Source organism: Rhinolophus sinicus, linkage group LG14, assembly GCF_036562045.2.
Source record: "Rhinolophus sinicus isolate RSC01 linkage group LG14, ASM3656204v1, whole genome shotgun sequence".
Taxonomy (NCBI): domain Eukaryota; kingdom Metazoa; phylum Chordata; class Mammalia; order Chiroptera; family Rhinolophidae; genus Rhinolophus; species Rhinolophus sinicus.
The window spans coordinates 25,025,330-25,050,840 of NC_133763.1; the positions used below are offsets into that span (position 1 = coordinate 25,025,330).

Here is a 25,511-nt window from a genome sequence, read left to right on the forward strand (position 1 = left end):
ACCAGGTCCTGTAAATAAGCACTGTGCCCACATTAATCCTTTTTAGTCCTTCTAGAAACTCTGTGAAGCAGATATTATCTCCTTTTGCAGATGAGGAAATAGTAGTATAGAGATATTAAACAATATTCTCCTAGTGGCACACTATAATTTTTGCAGCTGAAATTTGAATTCATGCCTGTTCTTATCTTCTTAAATATCTTGTCCTTATGTGGTATACGACGGCTGTCTCAACCAAGAGTTTTCACTGACTATGATTCCAAGTCCCAGACAAAGATTTTTGGGAAATTTCATTTCAATTTTATACCTTATAATAGACACATTTCTCCTCTGAATTCCCTTCTATTTACATTGAGTACATTTCACAAGTTTATACTCTTAATTTAATAGTTTTAATACTCAATTACTATTTAGTAATAATTAGATATTTTCATTTTATTTGTTTATTGTTAATATCTTGCCTGCTTTGAAAAGATAGCTTTCAATCCTGAAAAGATACTCCCCAAACAAATACCCTGAAGTAAGAATGAGCAAACGAGTGGAGAGATGAAAGCCAGGGTTAATTACAGCAGAAACCTAGTCTGAGGTACACTTCATTTTGCACTTCCCTTTTGCCAAGTCAAAAAGAAAAAGATGGTGGGTGATCTATCCTATATTATTAATACCCTCTTTCCCTGAAAATAAGACCTAGCCAGACAATCAGCTCTAATGTGTCTTTTGGAGCAAAAATTGATATCAGACCTGGTCTTACTTTCCTATAATATAAGACCGGGTATAATATAATATAATATAATATAATATAATATAATATAATATAATATAATACAATATAACATAATATAATACCCGGTCTTATATTAATTTTTGCTCCGAAAGATGCATTAGAGCTGATTGTCCGACAAGGTCTTATTTTCAGGGAAACACAGTAGAAAACTTGCCAAAAAAAGGAAAACAATGCTCTCTTATTCTATCAATATTTTGAAAATTAATAATTTTCATAATCAGAACATTTAAGATTATAATGATCAGTGCTACCTACTTAAATCACTTGAGTAAATGGTTCTAAGCTGAATGCTTTCCATCTGCACGTGTAGATGTTTTTTGTTCCTCAGAATTCTGTCTTTAACCTTTACATGCTCCATGTTCTAAAATTGCTGAAGCCAAACAATGAATCAAACAAAGATGACTAAAATTTGAGATCATTTTCCCTTTCCCCATCGATGGATATTCTTCTCTTTTAAAATTATAAATTTGCTTTTTTTAACTTCACCATCTTTGAGTGTATGATAACATTTTTAATAGTTGAAACAATGTAGTGTCATCATTTGCCTGGAAAATATCAGAGGAAAATAGCCACAAACCTATTCTCTAAATAATATAACTACAATAATTTCTGTATTTTCCTCTTTGTTCTTTTTCCGGAAAGAAATGTCTACCTATTTTTCCTACTTGTATGCATAGTAGGGATGCCAGGTTGTTTTCTGTTTTCAGTGCTATGTGTTTTCCATGTTACTATAAAGTCCTCATAATTATTTTAGTGGTCACATAATGTGCCATTAAATAGATGTAGCATAATTTCAATAATTATTTCTCTGTTGATGGACAACTGAGACACTTCTTATTTATAGTACAGATAAGGATTATAATGAGTAATTATGCCAACTTTCAGTTTAATACTAATTTATAACATATTTATTAAATTAGTTTTCACTACAAATCTCTTATATGCATAAAATAAGCTCCTTGACGACAGGAACAACATAGTTTTTCCATTTTCTTTTCCTCAAAATATAGTAGCTTGAAAATATTAAGTGTTTTCTCAACAACTTAATGCGTAAATAAATCATAGGTATCATCTGAAGCTTGAAAGTGGATGAAATAAATTGTCTTTGATACGCTCATAAGTTGGAAAATACTTGGATAGTAGTAGATGAACACCTACCCTCGAAAAAACTTAAAAATTTAATTTAAATGGATAAAGTAAGGATCCCAAGCAGCACTCTGAGAAATTAGAATATTAAAAGTCTGGGGGGAAGGCCTCCGTGTCAGCTGTAGAGCTACTGCCTCCTCCCCCCGTGGCCTCCTCCATACCCTCTCCTTGTTATCCTGCCATTTGGAGTTTCAAGCACAGAGACAAGTGATTCTATTGATACTGCACTGAATAAAACTCCATGCAGTAAACGTGTGATCCACCCATCTATGGGCAGAAAGGGACGCTTCTCTGGTACTGTGTGTAATTGTTGAATGCATCTGTGTGCTCACTTAAAGCCCATCTGTACCCTGCTACCCAAACGTGTGGCCCAGCTCTCTCCCGTCAAGTCAGGTGCTCTGAGCAGCCAGCTTGAGCTCAGCCTGTAGAAAAGTGCCTCTTTTAAACATTAGGAATGATTTTCTTTTTTTTTCAACCAGCACATGATTACTCATGATGTACAATTACAACAACTCCATTTTTTAATTTTTTTTAATTTACTATTTGGAACTTTTTTCTGTAAAAACTAAAATATATATTAGTGTTGCCTTGGAATAATTGATATCTTTTTCAGCAAGATCAAATTTGCACTATTTATGGGTTTTGTACTATAAAACTCTGCAGCCCAGTCACATGGCTCCTTTTTTGCTAAGCCATCTGTCACAGAGGTCTGGAATTTTATGTGCATGTTGGTTGTGCAGTCTTAACCCAAGTTTTTATTTTTTTATGAAAAATGTCTGCAACTACAGTATTTAGCAATTTACTTTACATTGGTTATTAAACTTGATTGCTATAGCTCTATTTCATTGCTTTAGTTACATGTCACAATGAAGCCAATAATTGTTTTGATATGCTCATGGCAGAATACATTATTATATTGTGGAGAGAGCACATGGCATTGATATGGTTAATATCTTGGATTTTTGTAACTAAGGTTTATTAATGCTGGTATAAAAATGTATTTGATTTTATACAGATGGCATAAGATGTTGTGGTTACTAAGTTATTATCCTGGATAAACTGTACTGTTAAATTCAGGGCTTAAAACTATCACAGGAGATTAAACTATTTACTAAAAAGGACAGAAAGATATGGCCAAAGCATCTTAGTACAAACATATTAGAAGTATATTTGCCTCCCACAAATATAAATATAATTTATAATAATAAAGCATATCTATCTCGTAGGCTGAGAAATTGAAAAATAGGAACTTTGCAGGTAAAACAAGCAAACAGAAGAGGTGCTTTTATTTCCTAAATCAGGGGCAAACAGTGAGTAAGCACTAAGCCCAGCTATTGTGGGCCACACAATGGCAACTCTTGGGGCAGGGATGGGGGATGGTGGGGAGGTGTGGGCTCAGTGTAAATGGGGAGTTAAAATAAATCCCCTGGGAAGTAACTGGCTCCACATGCATTAGGGATCTTGCTAACACATCCAAAGAAGAATCCTGCTTTGCCAGCCAAAAGGAAAAAGAGTAGAGAAGGTGTCCAGAAGTTAAATGTAAATTGATGAATGATGGTGAAAATGCCAGAAAGATATTCATTTGACCCACTTGGGAAAATGACAAGCATGTTCTTCCCAAATTCTAAGAATTGTTGCCTGGCAATGTTCACAATTTATGACTCCATAGAAGCCATCCTATAGCATGTACCTTGCAAAATATCCAGAGCATATGGGCAGTTTGTTGGGACATAAACGTAAACAACGACAAAAGCTTAGCCAAAAGTATCCGAAAAAGAAATGTGAGGAGAATTAGTTTTAAGTCTCATACTAAGTAGCTAGAAAATAATCACCTTTACTCTAAAGTTTTCACTGTAAAACTTAAACTCTGAGCAGTCATGCAGGCAGCTGCTACCTAAAGGCCCCCAGAGTGAATTATGGTTTGCATGCCTGCCTCCCTCAACCTTCCCCCAAAAATTCAACAAAGGTCTTCTGGGTCAAATAACCCACAGTAAAATGCTACCATCATATTGATCTAATTTTCCAATAAAATTTCTCTTCCAGTTGGTTATTTTTGCATGTTTCTCACGTTAGAGTAATATTGTGATTGGGGGAAGAGGCAGTAGTGTTGTGCCTTTTTATAAGCTCAAGCATTAAATGGTTTAAATGATGAATCCTGCAAACTAGCAAAGAAGATTTAAAGCTAAACTAAAAAATATGTATAATAGGTTTAGCCAATACATTTAGTATTTGGAACATCTTATTTATGTTAGGCTTACTTTGTTTAAACCTAGAAACACGAAGCTCACTAATGGGGCTGCTCTTAAGAGTCTGCCTAAGAATTGAACGTTAGCCACAGCAAATCAGAAAGCTATATTTAAAATCAGATATACTTACATAAAAGCTTGCATTTAAAATTATCCCTTAAAAGCCCCACATGGCTAGGCTATGACTGTAAACTGTTTAAATGTTTTTCTGTTTCCTATTGTATACCAGGGAGCCGAGATAGAAGTGGATGAAAATGGCACATTGGACTTAAGCATGAAAAGAAATCGAACCTTGGATAAAGCTGCATCCCTAACTTCCTCTAACACTTCTATTCCAACGCCTTCCTCTTCCCCGTTCAAAACAAGCAGCATTTTGGTCAATGCAGCGTTCTATCAGGCTCTCTGTGAGCAAGAGGGCTGGGATACTCCTATCAACTATAGCAAAACTCATGGGAAGACAGAGGAGGAGAAAGAGGTATTGTTTCAATATGTCAATAAGTTTAAGACAGAGCGTGATTGGAGAGTATTATTAACTTTCTCCTCCTAAATTATTTTTCACATTCCTGTTTAAATTATACCTCGTTCTGTACCTTGTTTTAAGTTTTGTTAAAGTGATCATTTTCTATATCGGAATGATATATATGAATGAATCCAACTTTTCCTGTCATTTGCCTAAACTGACATGTTATTATAGTGAATTTTATCCCCATTATGGTTGCAGTTGTGTGCACTGCACAAGAAATTATATTATATATCCTTTCGGATATAGTTGCCTGTAAGGGGCAATGTATCACTCAACACTGAAATGCCAGCTTACGAATTCTTTCTGCACTAGAAGATAGAAAAATGAAATAAATTCAGAGACAAATAAGAATCATGTCAAATTCATTTCCTTGGTTTTTTGACGGCACTGTGTTAGCATAACTGTGTACAGTCGGCCTTCCTTATCCACGGGTTCCACATCTGCAGATTCAACCCCCTGGAGTTAGAAAGTATTCAGAAAACAATTTATATTGTTGTTGACGTGTGCATGTAGTTAAACTTACAATAGTTGTGTCTGTATTGAACATGTAGACTTTTTTTTCTTGTCATTATTCTCTCAACAATACAGTATAAAAAACTATTTACATATTATTTATATTAGGTATTACAAGTAATCTAGAGATGATTTAAAATATGCAGGAGGATGTGTGTAGATTACGTGCAAATACTATGCCATTTTATATAAGGGAGTTATGCATCCATGAATTTTGGTATCTGTGGAGGGTTCTGGAGCCAATCCCCTGCAGATACTGAGGGACGACTGTATAGAATCATTATCTGAGAGATTGGATCATGAATTTTGGATGTCTGAGTTGTATCAATCCCAAAGTCAAGGACATGCATTTGTGAGTTTGATTATCTTGGAGGTGGTTTCACCCCTGAAAGCCAGATGTTGTGACTGTGCAGAAACTGATGTAGGCGTCATCTCCAAAGTTTGAGCTGACTGGTTTGGCCTGATTAGCATGACTTAGTGTCATTCAAAAGAATTCATGGCTAGAACCCTCTGTGGTTTAAACTCTATATCATTGCAAACATGGCCCTAATTATTATAGTAAGTGATTCTGTTTTGCTATTTGTTAGGCAGGTTATTGATACTTGCCAATTTACATGTTTAAAGAACAGAAATAGCCATTCTCTTTGGAAGTATGCACCACTTTTTTCAGCTTTTTGAGTTCAGAAACTTTTGGGAGAAGTCTAATTTGATTTTAGCATATGCTTTAACATCTCAGAGCATAAGTTGCCATAACCAGTAGTGATTGCACTATTGGGTTGCTTCCAATGTTCCCTCCCTCCCTTCCTTCCTTCCTTCCTTCCTTCCTTCCTTCCTTCCTTCCTTCCTTCCTTCCTTCCTTCCTTCCTTCCTTCCTTCCTTCCCTGAGCACACCTTCACTGGCAGTAAAACAGGTCCTGAGGATGCAGTACCAAATAGGACATGTTTCCGCCACATGTGTGCTCAGAGTCTGGTAGGAGGACTGACGCACAACCAGATACACTGATAACTGTAGTAGCAAGAACAGGCACAGAATGCAGCAACGAAGGAATGGCCAACTCTATGTGGCATGAGTGGGGACGGGTTCCTGGAGGAGCACCCTTGGCCCAGGACCCAAGGCAGGCTCTGGGTGATTACCACACATACCATCACAGAAAAGACAGAGGGAAATTTACACAACAGCAGCTTCTGATTAGATCCTGTCATACTGGCCTTAGTCATTTTATTCTGCTTGGCTTTTTAAAATTCACCTAAAGTATTAAGGGATGGTCTTACTTAATCTATCATAATACTATTTTAGAAGAACAGTTCCTTAAAATATGTTTGACTTTAATAAATAGAAAACTGACACTTGTAAAGTATAACAAGCTGGTTTAAGGTAAGTGATAACCACAGAATGACAAATATATATTCCTTTCCTCCACTCCACCCCTCCACCATTTCAGGCTTGTGCAAAAGAATAGAAGTTACACCGAGCTTCCATCTATATTTATCATTTAGAAGTCTGTTGATATTCACATTAACTGATAAAGCACAATCATGATGAGATCAAAATTGTTGATTCAATCCCATTCCATACAAGTCAGCTTTAGAAAAGGTGAGGTTTTAACCTCCACTTCACAAGACTGCTTAGTCCTTAGCCAGTCAATTGCCGATAGACTTGTGGCATATCCCACCCTACACCACTAACAGGGAATCTCATCCTAGTTACAGGATCTGTTGATGAGCTTTTGTAAAAAGTCATATGTCACATGAAGGACAGTGCTTTACAAGGTAAGCACACTGCATCCTTATTCTTGGATGAATCCTACTAGAATACAACCCACCATGTTTGAGAGTATCTCAAGGTCATGTGCATGGTGGAACTCAGATTTTCTGTCCTCAGCCTTTTGACTGCTATAAATGGACCATGCTTTAGTGTTCATCAGAAATCTCCTTTCTATTCATACACTGTCAGACATACGGATCCAGTTCTGACATTACGAAGCAAATTTCATAATGAAGCAAATTTTCAACAAGTGAGCTTTCGTTTCCATTTAGGGTCTTGTGTTGCTTGACATCAGTTATAATTTTGTGCCCTCAGCAGCAATGTCAATATTGTACCTTTTATATTCTGAGAGATTTCTCCCATTTGGAGGTCTAGTTAGTACTTCACAGACCTCCTTGGCTACACTTATCACTCAGCCAGAAAATGAGATATCATAACAAACTTTTATCTTTACTTCCAATCTCAATTTTTTGCATAATTCAAAAAAATCATCTGGATTCACCTTGGCAGCTTTATGGATTCAACTGGAGTGTGTTTTTATCTAATGCTTATATATCTGTGATTGTGTTTTACTTCCCAGCAAATCATGGGGGGGGAAATGGGTTTAGATTAGATTTCCGCTCTTTTCAGAATGGCTTACTTACTTCAGGTCTGATAGTACAGACTTTTACTGCTCCAATTTAAAACCTAAGTATTCTGAAATCTGGAATTTAGAAACTGGAAATACAATGTCATTAAAAGTAAAAAAGAGGACTTTGGAGCTGCTAAGTGAGTTGTTGGAGTCACAGTGCCTGCCCTAGGTTTCAGTTGACAAAATATTTTTTAAGCTGAATGCTTGTTGTCACAGTTATCTGCACATGGGTGACTCCTTGCTTGGGAAAGCTATAGCCAGCAGGGGCACACACAGGAGAGCTTCTGGATCACTGTAACTCCTGAGTGCAGTTTCTCACCTTTTGTTCTTTGTTCCTTCTTCTGTGCCAAGGTAATCTATTAATAGAGAATATTTTCACATCCTGTTCTGTATCTTAAAAATTAAAAATGTGGTACTTGACAGGTATTAGTTTGAAAAAGTAGATTGTATTCAATGTCCTTGTTGCAAAGGTAGCAGAAGGATACCATGTTCAGGAAGAATAAAGATAAAGGATCTTTATACTCAGTGTCTCATTATTTTAACAACCCTGAGAAGCAAGATTATTATCAAAGTTCTTAGAGGAGAAAATTGTGGCTCAAGGAGATAAAATTGTTGATCCTTGGTTATATGGAAATTAAAATAATGAGCCTGGGCTTCCCTAAAGCAAGAAGAAAGGAAAAGGGAGAAAATAGAGAGAAGAAAAAGTGAAAACCAAACGAAACAAAACGAAAACACCAGATAATGGAAACGACTAGAGAATATTGAAAAATGTTAGAAAGGAAAGAAATAAAGAGAATGATGAAGAAATGGTATATGGCAGGGTGTGGTGGAGACCGAAGTGGCCTATGATGCTAACGAGGACAGCATGACCTAGATCCACAGGATGTGACCACACAACCAGTTACAGGGACTTGCCCATGCTTGTCATTTCCAATGAGATTTACTGGATGGCTGCACATGGCCCAGATGATATATTGAGCACTGGCTTGTGGTCTGTTCCTGCTCCCACACCCTCATCCTTCCCATTGCCTCCTCTACTACCTCATCACATCCCACGCCACATGACACTCGCACACACATATACACACACACAACCAGAAATTGAGCGATTATTTCTAATTCGTTGTTATCTAGCTCATATGCACAACAGTTGCTTAATTTTGGTGGTAATTTTCAGAAAATATTGTCTGTCTCTCTGAGTGAAATAGCCTGTCCAGATGCCCCCTTAAAAAAAAAAATCCTGAATCTGGAAAAAACTCAAAATATCTCGAAAGGAAAGTACTGAAAAATAGGGCTGTCAGTTTCATTCAACTGTCAGTTCTCCAAAGATTTCAGGGCTTAAAATGTTAAAAGTGCCAGATGCTATTATCTGTTATTCATGTTACCATTATGTTCTGGTCTTTACTGAAACCAACATAAACTTCCATCTGTACATTAAAGGAATTTCATTGTACCCATATACTCTCGAAACACACACATATATACCACATTCTCTTTTACATATCCATAGGATAAAATCATTAGTTTCAAAATAATAGTTCAAATTTTGAAGAAAATTTTATAAACGATATTGGCTTATTTTTTTACTAGGTGCTATTTAGGAATGTATCCATTATAAAATGCATCCATTACAAAATGAAGAATTCTCTTAGTCACGGTTGCCTGTATAAGAATACATATGCTCTTTGCAAGTATTTTAGGGGTAGTATGCTGGTCAAAGAAAAAGGAAAAAGACAATTATTTTATAATGCAATTGCATATATAAGAGTCCATAGTTTTTAAAAGAAGTTACAAAATACTTAAAAGGTCAAAACTAATATAATTATCTTATTAAAACATTACCACATATTACTATACCAAATTAAATTCCATATGTTCTGAAAGCATTATATTTATATGCATTCTAGTGAAATAATAACTTAAACTTTCATAATTCTTTCTTTGAAAATCTCCTACCCCTTGCTTTCCATAATGTATAGATTCAGCAGTCAGATAGTAGCTGATAACCTTTATATGTTCATCTGTAAATCATGACTCCTTAGAGATACTTGTTCTTAACTTTATAATAAACAAAATAGTAAAATGGCTCTTTGTGCCATTTTTGTGAAAAATTCAGCATCTAAACACAAAAACAAAGGCTGTTCCACACTGAGACTTAATATTGGATTTAGCATTTGTATATACTTTCCAAAAGCCAAGACTTTTATAAATTATAATGGAAAAATAGTACCTAGGCTGAATCCATATAACACCAAATAAAATGGATGGTGGTATCATTAGGTTTAAAGTCTTATAATTAGGAATTGCTTCACTTTAGGCAGATACGCTGTAAAAGTTGAAAAGCATCATTCATCTGTTTGCTACAGATGCCGTGGAAGCAGCTGCTAAAACACCACTTCTCTGTGTATCTTAGTGGGCAACTATTACCAAGCACCCATTTCTCTTTATTGTCAAATGGTATATTATTATCTGCTACTATTTTCAAACAGTTATCAATAAAACGAAATGGAATACTTAGCACTATAAACTATATGAAGAAAGAAATTTTGCAAAACCGGATGTAGTCATTTGGTCTAAAGATAATGTTACTTGAGATAATTTACCAATGTATTTACCACTGTATGGTCTTATGTAAAATAATTGATGGAATTGTTATCTAAGTAATTAATGCAAGAAATTGCATTTGCCTTTATGACTGAAATCATGGTTTAGAATTTTTCTTCGGTTGGGAATACTTAGGGATTTTGTTTTTCTATTGTTTTTGAATGTAGACTTGGGATTATTATCAGTATGTTTGCTGTTGCATTTTTTTTTTTCATTTTTATATTTATTCGATTTAAATAAGATTTACCTTGAGAAGTTCAAAATACTTTTATCACCTTAAATAGATTAGTACTTTTGAGAATTAGAATACAGTTTTTTATACTGGTTAATCTTATTTTAATATTAAATCCAAAGACTATGATATTTACCAGGTATAAACTTAATGATAAAGTAAATTAATTACGTGATTAGGACAACCATCATTAGTTTTCTGTAAGACAAATGATTTGAAAGGATTAATGAGTCTTCCTTATGAAATCAAGATCACTATTAGTCCTAAAACAAGGCCACAGAAATTAGTGATAATCCAATAAGAAATTCCATCCAATAAGTAAAAGCTTTACAAGATACCAATTTAGTAAAAGAGGTAACTTAAGAAAAGCAGGAAGTGATATAAGAATAAAAGCAATTATCCAGAAAAACATCAAGCTAAATGTCTAAATACTGTGGACTCAGTTATTAAATACTTAAACAAAAAAATTAAATCTTAATTATTTGTATATTAGAAAGGACACTCAATCTAAATGTACTTCTACTTTTTCTGTTTAAAAAATTTGTGTGATTTATTTTTGCAATATTTCTTTAGTTTTGCCAATGTGTACATAAAGAACTAGTCCTATATTCTCTAGAAAACACTTTTTTAAATAAAGTTTATTGGGGTGACAATTGTTAGTAATGTTACATAGATTTCAGGCGTAAAATTCTGAATTATATTATCTATAAATCCCATTGTGTGTTCACAACCCAGAGTCAGTTCTCCTTCCATCAACATATATTTGATCCCCTTTACTTCATTTACCACCCCCCTGCCCCCTTACCCTCTGATAACCACTAAACTATTGTCTGTGTCTATGAGTTTTTGTTTCTCTTTTGTTTGTCTTGTTCTTTTGTTGTTTTGGTTTCTATACCACATATCAGTGAAATCATACGGTTCTCTGCTTTTTCTGTCTGACTTATTTCGCTTAGCATTATAATTTCAAGATCCATCCATGTTGTCATAAATGGTCCTATTTCATCTTTTCTTACTGCCGAATAGCATTCCATTGTGTATATATACCACAACTTCTTTATCCATTCATCTTTCAAAGGACATTTTGGTTGTTTCCATGTCTTGGCCACCGTAAATAAAACTGCAAGGAACATAGGAGCACACTTGTCTTTATGGATAAATGTTTTAAGATTTTTGGAATAGATACCCAGGAGAGGGATTGCTGTGTCACATGGTAATTCTATTTGTAATTTTTTGAGGAACCACGACACTGCCTTCCATAGCAGCTGCACTAGTCTGCATTCCCACCAACAGTGTATGAGGGTTCCTTTTTCTCCACAGCCTCTCCAACACTTGTTACTATTTGTCTTGTTGATGATAGCCATTCTGACTGGGGTGAGGTGATATTTCATTGTGGTTTTTGTTTGCATTTCTCTGATGATTAGTGATGTTGAGCATTTTTTCATATGTCTATTTGCCATTTGTATGTCCTCTTTGGAGAAATGTCTCTTCAAATCCTCTGCCCATTTTTCAATTGAGTTGTTTGTTTTTTTGTTATTAAGTTGTATGAGTTCCTTGTATATTTTGGATATTAGCCCCTTATCAGAGGCACTGTGCAAAAATCGTCTCCCATTCAGTTGGTTGACTCTTTATTTTGTCGATGGTTTCTTTTTGCTGTGCAGAAGCTTTTAAGTTTGATATAGTCCCATTCATTTATTTAAGCTTTTACTTCCCTTGCTTTTGAGGTTAAATTTATGAAATGCTCTTTGAACCCAAGGTCCATAAGTTTAGTACCTATGTTTTCTTCTATGCAGTTTATTGTTTTAGATCTTATGCTTAAGTCTTTGATCCCTTTTGAATTAATTTTGGTACATGGTGACAGATAGCAGTCCAGTTTCATTCTTTTGCACATGGCTTTCCAATTCTGCCAGCACCATTTATTGCAGAGGCTGTCTTTTCTCCATTTTATGTTTTTTGCTTCTTTGTCAAAAATTATGTGTCCATATTTATGTGGTTTTATTTCTGGGTTCTCAATTCTATTCCATTGGTCTATGTGTCTGGTTTTCTGCCAATACCATGCTGTTTTGATTATTGTAGCCATGTAGTACAAGCTAAAGTCAGGGAGTGTGATACCTCCAGCATTGTTCTTTTTCTTAAAATTGCTTTGGCTACTCAGGGTCTTTTGTGGCTCCAAACAAATCTGATCATTTTTTGTTCTATTCCTTTAAAAGATGCCATTGGGATTTTGATGGGGATTCCATTAAATCTATACATTACTTTGGGTAATATGCCATTTTAACTATGTTGATTCTTCCAATCCATGAGCAAGGAATGTCTTTCCATTTCTTTGTGTCTTCTTCAATTTCTTCTAAAAATGTCTTATAGTTTTCAGCATATAGGTCTTTCACATTCTTGGTTAAGTTTATTCCTAGGTATTTTATTCTTTTTGTTGCAATTGCAAAAGGAATTGCTTTTTTTTTTTTCCTTTTTCTGAGATTTCATTGTTAGTATATAGGAATGCAATGGACTTTTGTACGTTGAGTTTGTAACCAGCAACTTTACTGTATTCGTTGATTGTTTCTAATTGCTTTCTGGTGAAGTCTTTAAGGTTTTCTATACATAGCCTCATGTCATCTGCAAAGAATGACAATTTAACTTCTTCATTCCCAATTTGGATACCTTTTATTTCTTTCTCTTGCCTGATTGCTCTGGCAAGGACTTCCAACACTATGTTGAAAAGCAGAGGTGATAGGGAAAAGCCCTGTCATGTTCCTGAACGTAGAGCAAAGGGTTTCAGTTTTTCACCATTAATTATGAGATTAGCTAAGGGTTTGTCATATGTGGCCTTTTTTATGTTAAGGTATTTTCCTTCTATACCTATTTTGTTAAGTTTTTTAATCATAAATGGATGGTGTATCTTGTCAAATGCTTTTTCTGCATCAATTGATATAATCATATGATTTTTGTCCTTTATTTTGTTTATGTGATGTATCACATTGATGGATTTCCGTATGTTGAACCATCCTTGTGCCCCGGGGATGAACCCCACTTGGTCGTGATGAATAATCTTTTTAGTGCATTGTTACATTCGATTTGCTAGAATTTTGTTTAGGATTTCTGCATCTGTATTCATCAGAGATATTGGTCTATAGTTTTCTTTTTTTGTGTTGTCATTAACAGGTTTTGGTATCAAGATAATGTTGGCTTCATAAAATGAGTTGGGGAGTACTGTCTCTTCTTTAATTTTTGGGGGAGTTTGAGTAGGATTGGTATTAGATCTTCTTTGAAGGTTTGGTAGAATTCACTAGTGAAGCCATCTGGTCCCAGACCTTTGCTTTTGGGAAGGTTTTGGATGACTGATTCAATTTCGTTACTGGTAATTGGTCTGTTTAGATTTTCCAATTCTCATGGTTCAGGCTAGGAAAGCTATAAGTTTCTAAGAACTTGTCCATTTCTTCTAGGTTATTGAATTTGGTGGCATATAGTCCTTCATAGTATTCTTGGATGATCCTTTGTATTTCTGTGGCATCCATTATAACTTCCCCTTTTTCATTTCTGATTTTGTTAATTAGTGTCTTCTCTCTTTTATCTTAGTGAGTCTAGCCACGGTTTGTCAATTTTGTTAATCTTTTCAAAGACTAGCTCTTTGTCACATTAATTTTTTCTATTGTCTTTTTGTTCTCTATTTAATTTAGTTCTGCTCTGATTTTTATTATTTCCTTTCTTCTTCTGACCTTGAGTTTCATTTGTTCTTCTTTTTATTATTCTTTATGGCATAACATGAAGTTATTTATTTGGGATTTTTCTTGTTTCTTGAGATAAGCCTGTAATGATATAAATTTCCCTTTTAAAACTGCTTTCGCTGCATCCCAAAAATTTTGGTAAGATGTATTTTCATTCTCATTTGAAAACATTTATTATACAATAAAACCTAAACTATATTAAAATATTAACTCTATAGCTCAAGAAATGCCCCGTAGTTATATTTACCAAAATGTGAAATTTTTAAAGGTGTCCTCATGAATTATAATTTCTCATTCTTTCCTGAAGATGTCTGTAACAATCAGGATATATCCTTACACTCATTTTCTTGTTTATTTTGTGTACATATCCTATGAGGAATTTCAGACTACATTTAAGCCAAAACTCAAATTTGACCCTGATGACTTCAAATGCAGATGTCTTTCCAGTGTTCCCTAATGGTTTTTGTGCTTCTGTTTTTTTTGTTTTGTTTTGTTTTGTTTTTTCCAGAAAGACCCAGTGAGCTCTCTAGAAAATTTAGAGGAAAAAAAGTTTCCTGGAGAGGTCTCCATACCAAGCCCTAAATCCAAGCTCCATGTAAGAGATCTCAAAAAGGAACTAATCACGTAAGTGATCCATAATGGTATACTCTTTGAGATTCTGGAAATAAGAAACTCAAATTCATAATTTTAAGTAATAATATCTTGACTTATACAGGTAACTTTAGGAATGTTTTAGGGCCATTTTAACCAGTCAGTAGTTAAATATTCTATATGTGCCTAAACCTATGCTCAGAACTATAAGGATTATGGGGAAGGGGAAATGTATATATGATATGATCTCATGCTAAGAGAATTAAAAGTCTAATTGATTACAAAGCAAAACAATATAAAAGAATTAGAAATGTTTATGTTTTGATCAGAAGTTCTTAATCTGACATCCACTGACCCCAGATTATCCAAGTCAGGGTTCTGGGGAGTCTATTAACCTTTTCAAACTTAATGCACATTGTTGTTTGGATAAGAGAAGTCATGGTTTTCATCACATTCTCAAAAAGTTCTGTGACTCAAAAGAGATTAAAGACTAGGACACCCGAATGCAGTAAACACTAGTTAAAACTGCAACCAAGTTTTGAAATGGGAGGTCAGGACACACAGAGTGGGGACCAGGCTTCTTGGAGCAGAAAATCCTGAGCTGAGCTCTGAGGACCAGACAGACTTGAGAGACAGAGTTCAGGGACAGAATCCAGTAGGACGGACGAGGGCCCTGAGAAGAGTGTCCTGGTGGCAGGTTTTGCATAAACAAGCTCCATAGTGTTTGAGCAGAAAAGTAAACTAATTGTGTAGCATTTTAGGAGGAGCAGTGTGAAGAATTATACTGAGTCTGTCTGGAGTCAGGAAAATTCATCTCAAATGTTGATACAGAGATTCAAATGATATGTAGAGAGAGGAAGTACAGAAAGAAAAGAACAGAGTGGTCAACAAAGAATTGGAGGACACACATTTGTCTGGTACCTAAAAGAAGATGACGCAAAGAATACAGAAATGAGGCCACCTAGAGGAAGAAAACTAAGGAAAAGATTGCGATGGGAGCTAAAACCTGAGAAAATCCCAAAACTGGGCCTTTTGATGATATCAGATGCCTCCAGAAGTTCAAAGAGGTTAAATCAGAAAACGCTGGACAAATCTTTGGAAAAGAGTCCTATAAAATAATGAAGGCCAGCCAGCAGGTGGAATGTAGAATCTGGGAAGGAAATTCAGAGCAGTGTGTATGCAGGTACAGAGCAGGTGGTGACACCAATTACTGCAGCGATAACAACTAAGATTGCGGACTTCACCCAGCTCACACGTCCTTATTTTTTTAACCCTGAAATTCTCTCGTGGATTGTTAGAATTTAGAGGGTAAATCACACAACTTCCTTGCAGATATGAGTTCATCTGGGCCATCACCAGGACAGAAGGCAGTCCTGAGCTCCTTCTCTACCTCAGCATCCGGTTAACATGCAGGGTAGGTAAAGATAGATACTAGAGAAGACATTAGTAGGGGAGGAGGAGGAGGAAGAGGAAAGCATTTCAGGCAAAGACAAGACAGGAACCTTGGCAATTTTGCCTTTACATCCTCAGCAGGTAATATAGTCTTGGCTAGGTTGTGTTTAACGTGAGTAAGTAAGTGAGTAAAAAGCAGAAAATATTTTCCATGTGTAAATGCTGAAATATTAAAGTATATACCCACGTATATTTAAGGCTGCCAATTAATGAAGGTTTCTGGCAAAGAGTAATCATTCCACCTAGGCACCAGCATCTACATGCGCTCTTTTGTATCCTTCTGCAGAAAAAATATGTTTAAATTTTTCCAATAAAAATTATTTTTAAATTCTCTCCTGGCCCAGCTGCCAACCGACCCGTCTCTCCTTCCTTTTACAGCAAAATTCCTCAAGAAACTTGTCACTACTGTGTAACTGAATTTCTCTTCTGAATCTTTCCCAGGCAGGCTTTCACTCATTGCTCCAACAAACTGTTCTTACATTTTCCAGGGAACCCCATTTGGATGTTCATTCTTCATACTCTTGTTCCTACTCGATGAGGCAGGATTTGACAGAGCTTATCACTCCCCACTGCTCAATCTATTTTCTACACTTGGCTTGTAGGACACCACACCTAAAGACTTTTTTCCCACCTCCCCTGTTATCCCCTCATAGACTCCTGTGCAGCCTCCAATGATAGTCTTTGGAGTCTTCCCAAAGATAGTCTTTGGAGACTTCCCAAAGATGGGAATGACTTCCCAAAGATGGGAATGACTTCCCAAAGATGGGAATGACTGAGAGCTCAGTCCTGGAACCTCTCCTCTCCTCTACTCTCCTTTATCTACACTCACTCCTCCCGACTCTCAGTGTTAGAACCATCTCTACACTGAGAACTCCTGGGCTGGCATCACCAGCTGGGACCATGGAACTCATTTCCAACAGCTCACAAAGGCAATCATCTCTCCCCTTCCCCCAGAAGCCTCCCTCTCGAGCTGCCCTCTCCCCAGACACCCTCTTCTCTATGCTTTTCCCTTAAGGCCTTAGGGACTTACATTTGCTCTTCCCTCTACCCAGAATGCTTTTCCCACAGATCTCTGTAGGATGCCATCTTCTCCTCCCTCAGTTCTTCTCTCAACTGTCATTTAGCTGAGAGATCATCATGGCTACTATAGTCCCTTCCCCCACCTCTAAACCTGATACCCGTATTCCCTTTGCCAGATTGTTTTTCCTTCAGCATATATCACTAGCTAACGTACTTATACTTTTTGTTTCACCCATCTTTTCTTCTGTCTGCTTCCTCTATTAGAATGGAGGCCCTAGGAAGGCAGGGGTGTTCTTTCGTCCGTTTTGTTCTCTTCCATGTACACACCATTGGAACATATTTACTGTGCTGCTTCTTATTTCCCCAACTACATGGACAGTAACTTAGGATCAGGAACACATTTCAATCGCTGTTGCCAAATTCAGGGCTTTGCAATAATAGATGTTCAATAAAATTATTCCTAGTCCAACGTCAGTTTGCTGTCTTGACATGTGAGTGATTTTTAATTAATTGTAGACTTTGCATTCTTTAAGGATTGCATAGGCAAACCTTATCAGCTCAAATACCATGCTCCCTTATGAGTTTATTATTCACCTGAAACCTGGCACCTGAAGAAACATGATGAATGGTAACAAACATATTAGAACTTCAATTTCACTAAATACTGTTTCCTCTCAAGAGGTGACTTGGGTCAGCCATATATTTATTCCCTCATGGAGTTGCTATTCAAATTTTTAAGTCTTTTTATGGATTTCATTTCTTTCTGCATATTATTTTGAATATCTTCAAAATGGCAAATTTTTATATTTTGGGAATAGATTTTTGGAAATTGTCAGAGTCATTCCAAACTAAACATAGTGTAAAATGTTGATAATTAACCTGCATTACCATTTTGGATAGAAAAGTGAAGTGTGATTATTTTGTAATGGGTACACCTTAAGGGCTCTAGGGTAAACACAAAAGAGGAAGAGTTCTATAAAGATTTTCAGCAATTTTTGGAATATATTCATGAATTCCTAGAAAATTAACTCTCTAGAGACCTCCTGGTTCTCACCTCATTTTACAGCCAAGTGAGTGCTTCAGTGGATACCACATATATGTGTCTGTTTTGGTACACTGGTTTTGTGAAAGTCTCACTACTTTACAGTTTCACCCTGTCCTTATGATGTTTTATTTTATGTTTCTAACAGATAAATATACCTTAATTGCTTACCAAAAATTGTGTGGTTGAAATAGGATTTTCTGATGTTGTTGATTAGCATAAATTTGCTTAGACTTTGAATTGCCACGTAGTGAGAGAACTAGCTAGTTTCCTTTCTCTGTGATACTTTCTCTTTGATACTTTCATTTGCAAACCTTCCCAGAATATATCATCCAACTGGCATTGGCACAGGTTATTGTGTAAGATTTTTCATTGAAGAATTGTAATTAAAGCCAGCTTTCAGAATTTGAAACAGAAGCTTTTCCCACTACAACAATGCCCCCAATCCTTTCTTTATTGCTTGACCTCTTTATACCACCAAACTTAAATATATATATATATATATATATATATATATATATATATATATATATATACACACACACATATATATATATATATGCAGATAATGAAGTGCACACCTTATTATTATATTTCCTAAGTAATTTATAGCTGACTCGTTTAAAAATTATTAACACTTCTTTGCCTCTCCTGGCAGTATTAATAGGAGTAGCAATTAAAAAATACAAATAAAATAAAGTAAATGCAACGTTATTTTTGAACACTAGGTGGCGATGTAGTTCCAAAATGGGAATTGCAAAACAGGCCGTTGCAACACATCTCACCCTCTGATATTTCAGTTGTGCAAAGTTCAGAAAAGACTGTTTCTCCATTTAGTGGGAGAATGGCACTTGCCAGATAATTCAGCTCAAATGTTAGTCATTGTTCATTTTTTCTTTGCTTGTTTACATATATCTATAGTTTCCACACTTTCCTTTCTAATATCCCATCTAAGAAAGTGATGGGATAAGAGCTAGACGACTCCTCTTGTATCAAGCCCTAAAAATCAAACATCTCTCTGAGATATGGAAGTGTTCTAACTTTTATAATTTCTTTAGATTACCTGAAAAAACTTGGAAGGAGGCTCACAGGGAAAAATAAAATACTTAGAAGATAGCATTTCAGAAAATCTTGGATGTTGTCAATCTCTCCCTAAATATCCCTACAAAGGGTTAAATGGTGCATTCTACACATATGGATAAGCCTTCACTTTAGGCAGGATGTCAGAGAAAATCGGAAGCACGAATGATGTACATTCTTCCTTTGACTATTAACACCACCACAAATAGCGCTGAGGAGGCTGGGGTCAATCTGCTTACTCCAAATTAGTGACTTTTGAACAGCATCAGAGGAAAATAAAGGATTGAGAAACCAAGGAACCTATCAACTATGAACATAAAACTGCTCAGGATATCGATCCTCTTATATTATTTTAAAACACACAAGAGATACACAGAATAGAATATAACCAGCTTCTGAAATAAAATGAAGTGCGTAGGCACAGACTCTGATCTTCCGCAGATTCTCCAGAGAACCTATTGCTTAGGTTAATTATTTATTAGCAATTGTCCTGTTGGAGTCAAGTTTTGAATGAAACTGATCACAAGCTTTTTAACTAAACCTCTCTATTTCTGAACCCTCAGCAACTTTCCCTTCTAAAATGTCAGTTTACATTTCAGTCATATGTAATATTTTCAAAGTGTTTCTTCTTTTTCAGGCATTTTCTAAAATGTTTATGAAGTTACTTTGTTGCCTGTCTCTTAAAGATGCACAAAAATTCCTTTCTGAAATCTGTTATACAATTGGGGTTGGTATTCTTAAGAGCGACTATCATTATAAAGCATGGGCTTATAATATTTATTTTTATAACACATTTTCAAAGAAATAAAACACAACATCACTAGGACGCATAGTTTAGCATCACTTTCCTACATTATTTGAATCAGAGAATTGGATGTGATGCTGAGAGCTAATAACTTAAGATCATGCCAATTTTCTTTTAGCTAGTCTCCTGGTTCTTATATAACATAAATCCTTAGTTCAGTTTCTTCTGTATGTCCTTTACTGTGTTAACTGATCTTGAAAAGAGAAGTTACCTAGCGAATCAGTCAGAGCCAGTGAATTCATGAAATGCCTCTGACTCTAATTATATATATTTTTATTGACCCAGCTGTCCAACGCCAGGATGTGATGGAAGTGGCCATGTCACAGGAAACTATGCATCCCATCGCAGGTACCTAATAATGCGGTGTGCAGTCAGGTTTTCATCGTCTTGTTCTAATTTAAATACTTGTTCTTGCCCATTCTAAAAAGATATTATTTGGATTGGGAATTGGGTTTATGGTTTCTTTTGTTTTTCAGAAATAAAGCAAAGTTAAATCCTTAATCTTATCACTTATGTGATATAGAAATCATGATTTTTGATCAAAAATGGTTTTCTGTCCGGTGGTCCAGGTTACAAACCAAAAATTAGAGTTTATGTCAGGGCTTTGGTTGTTCTAGCTTTTGGACTCAAGTGAAACAAAGGTAAGACAACAGAGTGACTAGCGTTGACCATTTACCCTGTGGATGTGGCCCTTGGCAAATAATAAGTCAACATGTGAGAGAGGTTAAACAATGACAAAAGGCTGTGTTTAATCGTTCCACTTACCTTCCTCATCGCTATGATTTGCTTTCCTTTTGGGGGCTCATTTAAACCCTTAAGCCACCATCTCTTGGTGATGCACTGAGAATGAACTCCACATAAGTAATGATTGTATCCCTTAATTCTAGAATTGGAGGGTCTCATTGGGTTAAAGGTTTTCACTTAATAAATAGTAAATATGAGTCTATGAGAAATAATTGAGGTGTTCGCCAGCTCAGACTGGTTCGAGTAGCAAAGCCAGATTCAAGCGTTTTTTTTTTTTTCTCCAACCCCCAGTCACTGGTAAATTTACCAGATGTTCACAGACTCAGGATGCCAATTGAGTTGGATTTGTATATGTCAGTATTGTGTGTTTTGTTTTTTTGTTTTTCTCATCCCTCTTTAGTGTTTCTGGATGTCCTTTAGCAGATAAGACTCTTAAATCCCTCATGGCTGCTAACTCTCAGGAGCTTAAGTAAGTGTCCGAAGCATGACCTTCTTGCCCTTTGTCCACTATGTTGGCACTCTCCTCATTCAGGACCAATGTGGTCACTAACAAGTAGTAAGTTGTGTCTCACTAAATTATAACCAACACACTCTTTCACCAAAAAGTTCAAATGGCTAAAACCAAATCACTGTAAGTTAATTAATTCACTTACTTTGGGGGTTTGTTTTTTACAGTAATTTTTAATGCAATGAAGTAATAGTTAAACAAAATACTTTTTTTCTATTAATTTCAGAGTGTACTTAGTAAATAAGACCTGTAAAGGTGTGGCAAACCATTTTCGTCATTTGATTTTTAAGAAAACTGCATAATGTTTTCCATTATGGGCATTTTGAATCATATGACTGCCTTTCACTTTTGGGTGCTAGACATATCTTGGCCCATTTCTATCTACTTTACAGATTCTCAAGTCACTTATATATTAAGTTTTGCTTATTGATTTTATTTTTCCTACTCTTACCGTCTTTTATTCCAAATTTTTTACTTGCTTGTTTTCTTATCTTGTTATTTTACATATAGAATAAAAAGTTTTAATTTACCTTATACCCTTTAAAAACATAACAGAGCACAAATTTTAAAAAGATGAATAACATTAAACAAAATTAATGAAATTTACTTGCAAATAATTATATTTTAGGGAAAATGAGTATTACTAAGTCTAGTGATAAAACAATATTTGTATAAATAATAGAATCAACTTTGGTATCAAAATCAGGTAAAATTTCAGATATTATACTTTCTTAACATTTTATTAGTATTTCCATTTTATAATTTGTTTAAATTTTTTTACCTAAATATTACCCCCAAAAAAGCATGAAAAAATATATAGAAATTTAGAACTTTCGTACTGGATATAGTAAAAGGAACTGTGAAATACACTCATACAACTTTTCTCATTTTCAAGTGTAAAGTACAATTGATGTGTCAGTGCAGATTTGGAAAATTGTTTTATTGACTGCTACTTTCCAGATTGAAATATAAGAATGCCAAGTAAAGACTAATAATTAACAGATTGAAAGAGAGAAGTTCCAGGCATACTTAATCTTACTTACTCAGTACTTACTTATTTAATCTTACTCAGTTGCTCTAAACTTCTACATTGCCATATCTTAATAATAATTATCAGTCCTCTTAAGTATTTTCTAAAAATATTATTTCTAGGAAAAAATGTTGATAATAAATTGAAAACATATAGATTGATAGGTCCTACAGTAATCTCCATTATTTATATGAGCATGTTTTATACAGCCATCTAACAAGTAACAGCTTTGGATCTGTTCCATACACAGAAGAAAAAGAGACATTTCATCGACCTTTTCTTCAGATACTCAGGAGAATTCCAAAACAAGGTTACTTGACACAGATTTTTCCATAATTGCAATATGTAAATCACTATTTGACTAAAAATGTTAATAGAAAAAGACTATCTTTCCAGCCTTTTCTACAATATAGAATACAGATTGTATCTTAAAATGGTTGATTTAAAGACTCAATGCAGGTTTCTATGGTTAGCTTAAAGAGATGTTTGCTGATTTTATATTTCATTTGGAAAAAAGCATTTACTTCTATTTACTGCCTCAGGATTGAATATACAAGCATTTCCATGAAAGTTCAATGGGTTAGAATTTAAGAAAAGACATAGTGTTCACATTTTTCTTGAGATTTTTTTTCCCCCCAATCTCTAGTTTGGGTGAAAATCTGAACCAGGGTGAGCATACAACTGAAATAATAACAAAGGTGATTTCTACAAGAACCTTCAATTTATGATAGCCTCTAAGTTTTTCATTAGTATTTAAGATTTTTAAAAAGGCAACAAAAGGGTGAGAAGCTGTATAATTTGTAGTCAAGTATATTTTGAAACCTAGTCCTAATCAGCATTTGAAGTAAAATTGGATTTTCCTTCCTCTTTTCCCCTCCTCCTTTCAAATTTAATGGTTGATTGTCAATAATAGTTATCAGTAGATTTTTCAAAGTACCATTTAAGTTGGGCCTTGAGGCAGAACAGACCAGGTACAAATGACTTAGCTTCTTTGGCAACCACATTAATGTGCCAAGTCTCTGGAATTCACATACACCACTGTTGTTCGTCTGAATTTAATGGATTATCACGGCAGTGGAGCATATCAAAGAAACTAAATTACAGACAAAAACAATTTGGAAAACTTTTTTTCTTAAGCAAAAGATAGGAACTTTGCATGATGTAGACAGAAGCCCAGCAGTGAGCTATAGGACAAAATTCTGGTTCGTTCCAAATAAGGTTTAAAATAAAAGAAAAAAAAGAATAGAATGCAGGATAACAACAAATACATTATCTACCAAGCATCATGCTGTAGTTTAATATCTTAATATTTTTTTCTAAAAGTGGATTGTCAGCCAAAAACTTACACTGAAGCAAAAAGTCCCACAAAAAGCAGCTCATTCTGCTTAGTTCTACTTGAATGTATCATGATGCCCCTTCCTCCACTACAACCATGTGGCCTGTGCTCTGTTCCTGTGTTTTCCAGGTGTCCAACCCCAGGGTGTGATGGTTCAGGGCACGTGACTGGAAACTATGCTTCCCACAGAAGGTAGGATTGATCCCATTTCTGAGAAATAAAATCAGAGTGTCAGCAGCAGTGGCCATGGAAATCACATGGTTTTGTTTTGTTCTTTGTTGGGTACATATTTTAGTTTGTCCGGCTGCCCTCGTGCCAGGAAAAGTGGTGTCAAAATGACTCCTATGAAGGAAGAAAAAGAAGACCCTGAACTCAAGTAAGTGTGGCAGTTGAGGTAGTGGCATCAGGGTCAGAAGTAGCTTGTTGGTCAAATGGGCGGGACCTTGGTTGGGATGCAACTGAGCATTGATTATGTTTCAGGGAGAGTGTACCCTATCAAACACAAGGACCCTTGAAGCAGTGGTCAGTGTTTGGATGTTTGAGAAAATTTTCCTATTGCTAGCTATGTTTCCAACAGTGTTTACATGATGTAAAAGAAAAAAGGGGGAGATCATATTTTTTCCAATTTTTTAAATTTAAAGTAGCATTGCAGAAGTACTGTCACATAGAACAACAAATTGGCCGCATTTAATACTGAAATTTAATTTTACTTAAGGTGAAATTTTATCTAAATTAAATTCCCTCCTCTGAGATATATGCTATGAAGTGCTGGATGATATATACAGATATAGATGCAGAAATTTAAATTGCCTGTTCTACAGCATTTCTAAGTATGATATTTAGACATCTGGAAACCAAAATTCCAGTTCTATGAGCAATGTGCTATGTAATAGGGCAAGACAGTTAGCATTTTATACTCTTGGTCTTTGTTTGGAGGCAGTCTGACAGTGCTCACCTGGTTGGCGAGGGCTAAAAAGTGTTGGCATGAACTTGACTCCACTTCTTGTGAAATGGATGTCAAGTTACCTAAACTTAATAAGCCTTATTTTCCCCACCTATAAAATGGGATAATAACACTGTCTGCCCAATAGATTTGCAATGACGATTACAGGAGATAATGAATGAAAATTGCTTAGCTCAGAGTCAGTGGACCATCATTAAAACTCTATAATTTCACCATTTCCCTTCTGGATAGTATGAAATCACCACTGCCTTCTTATTCACTCAGTTACTGTACTCATGTGAGTTATTCAGTCTCTCCCAGCTAGTAATGTCTCTGCTGTGTCTCTCTAGATGTCCTGTGACAGGGTGTGACGGCCAAGGTCACATATCAGGTAAATACACATCCCATCGCACAGCTTCTGGCTGTCCCCTGGCTGCCAAGAGACAGAAGGAGAATCCTCTCAATGGGGCCCCCCTCTCCTGGAAACTGAACAAACAAGAACTACCACACTGTCCCTTGCCAGGCTGCAATGGGCTGGGCCATGTAAATAATGTTTTTGTCACCCACAGAAGGTAACATTTGTTCTCTTTTTGTTGTGCTGTTGTTATGATTATTTTTCACCTGGGTTGCTTTATGTATGTATGGGAGGGAACCTCCTCAAGGTCATAAATTATAACACTTTATATGTTATAACAATAAGTCTTGCCAGGTAAATAATTGATTTGTTTTAGGAATAAAAGCTATCTTCTCTATTTCTGAAAATTCATTACTCAGTTTTCAAGTGTTCTAGATACTATGCA

The 25,511-nt window shown here is 35.4% G+C and overlaps 1 protein-coding gene across 3 annotated transcripts in view; it reads left to right on the plus strand.

The window, feature by feature from the left end:
- ST18 (ST18 C2H2C-type zinc finger transcription factor) overlaps positions 1-25,511 on the plus strand; it is a 109,035-nt gene that overhangs the window by 64,407 nt on the left and 19,117 nt on the right. For all 3 annotated transcript variants that reach the window (XM_074319326.1, XM_074319327.1, XM_019712586.2), the window contains 7 exons: positions 4,403-4,648; positions 14,669-14,784; positions 20,436-20,498; positions 21,295-21,363; positions 23,898-23,960; positions 24,064-24,144; positions 25,062-25,283. In XM_074319326.1, coding sequence (XP_074175427.1) covers positions 4,403-4,648; positions 14,669-14,784; positions 20,436-20,498; positions 21,295-21,363; positions 23,898-23,960; positions 24,064-24,144; positions 25,062-25,283 — 860 coding nt within the window. The remainder of the gene's footprint in view (positions 1-4,402; positions 4,649-14,668; positions 14,785-20,435; positions 20,499-21,294; positions 21,364-23,897; positions 23,961-24,063; positions 24,145-25,061; positions 25,284-25,511) is intronic.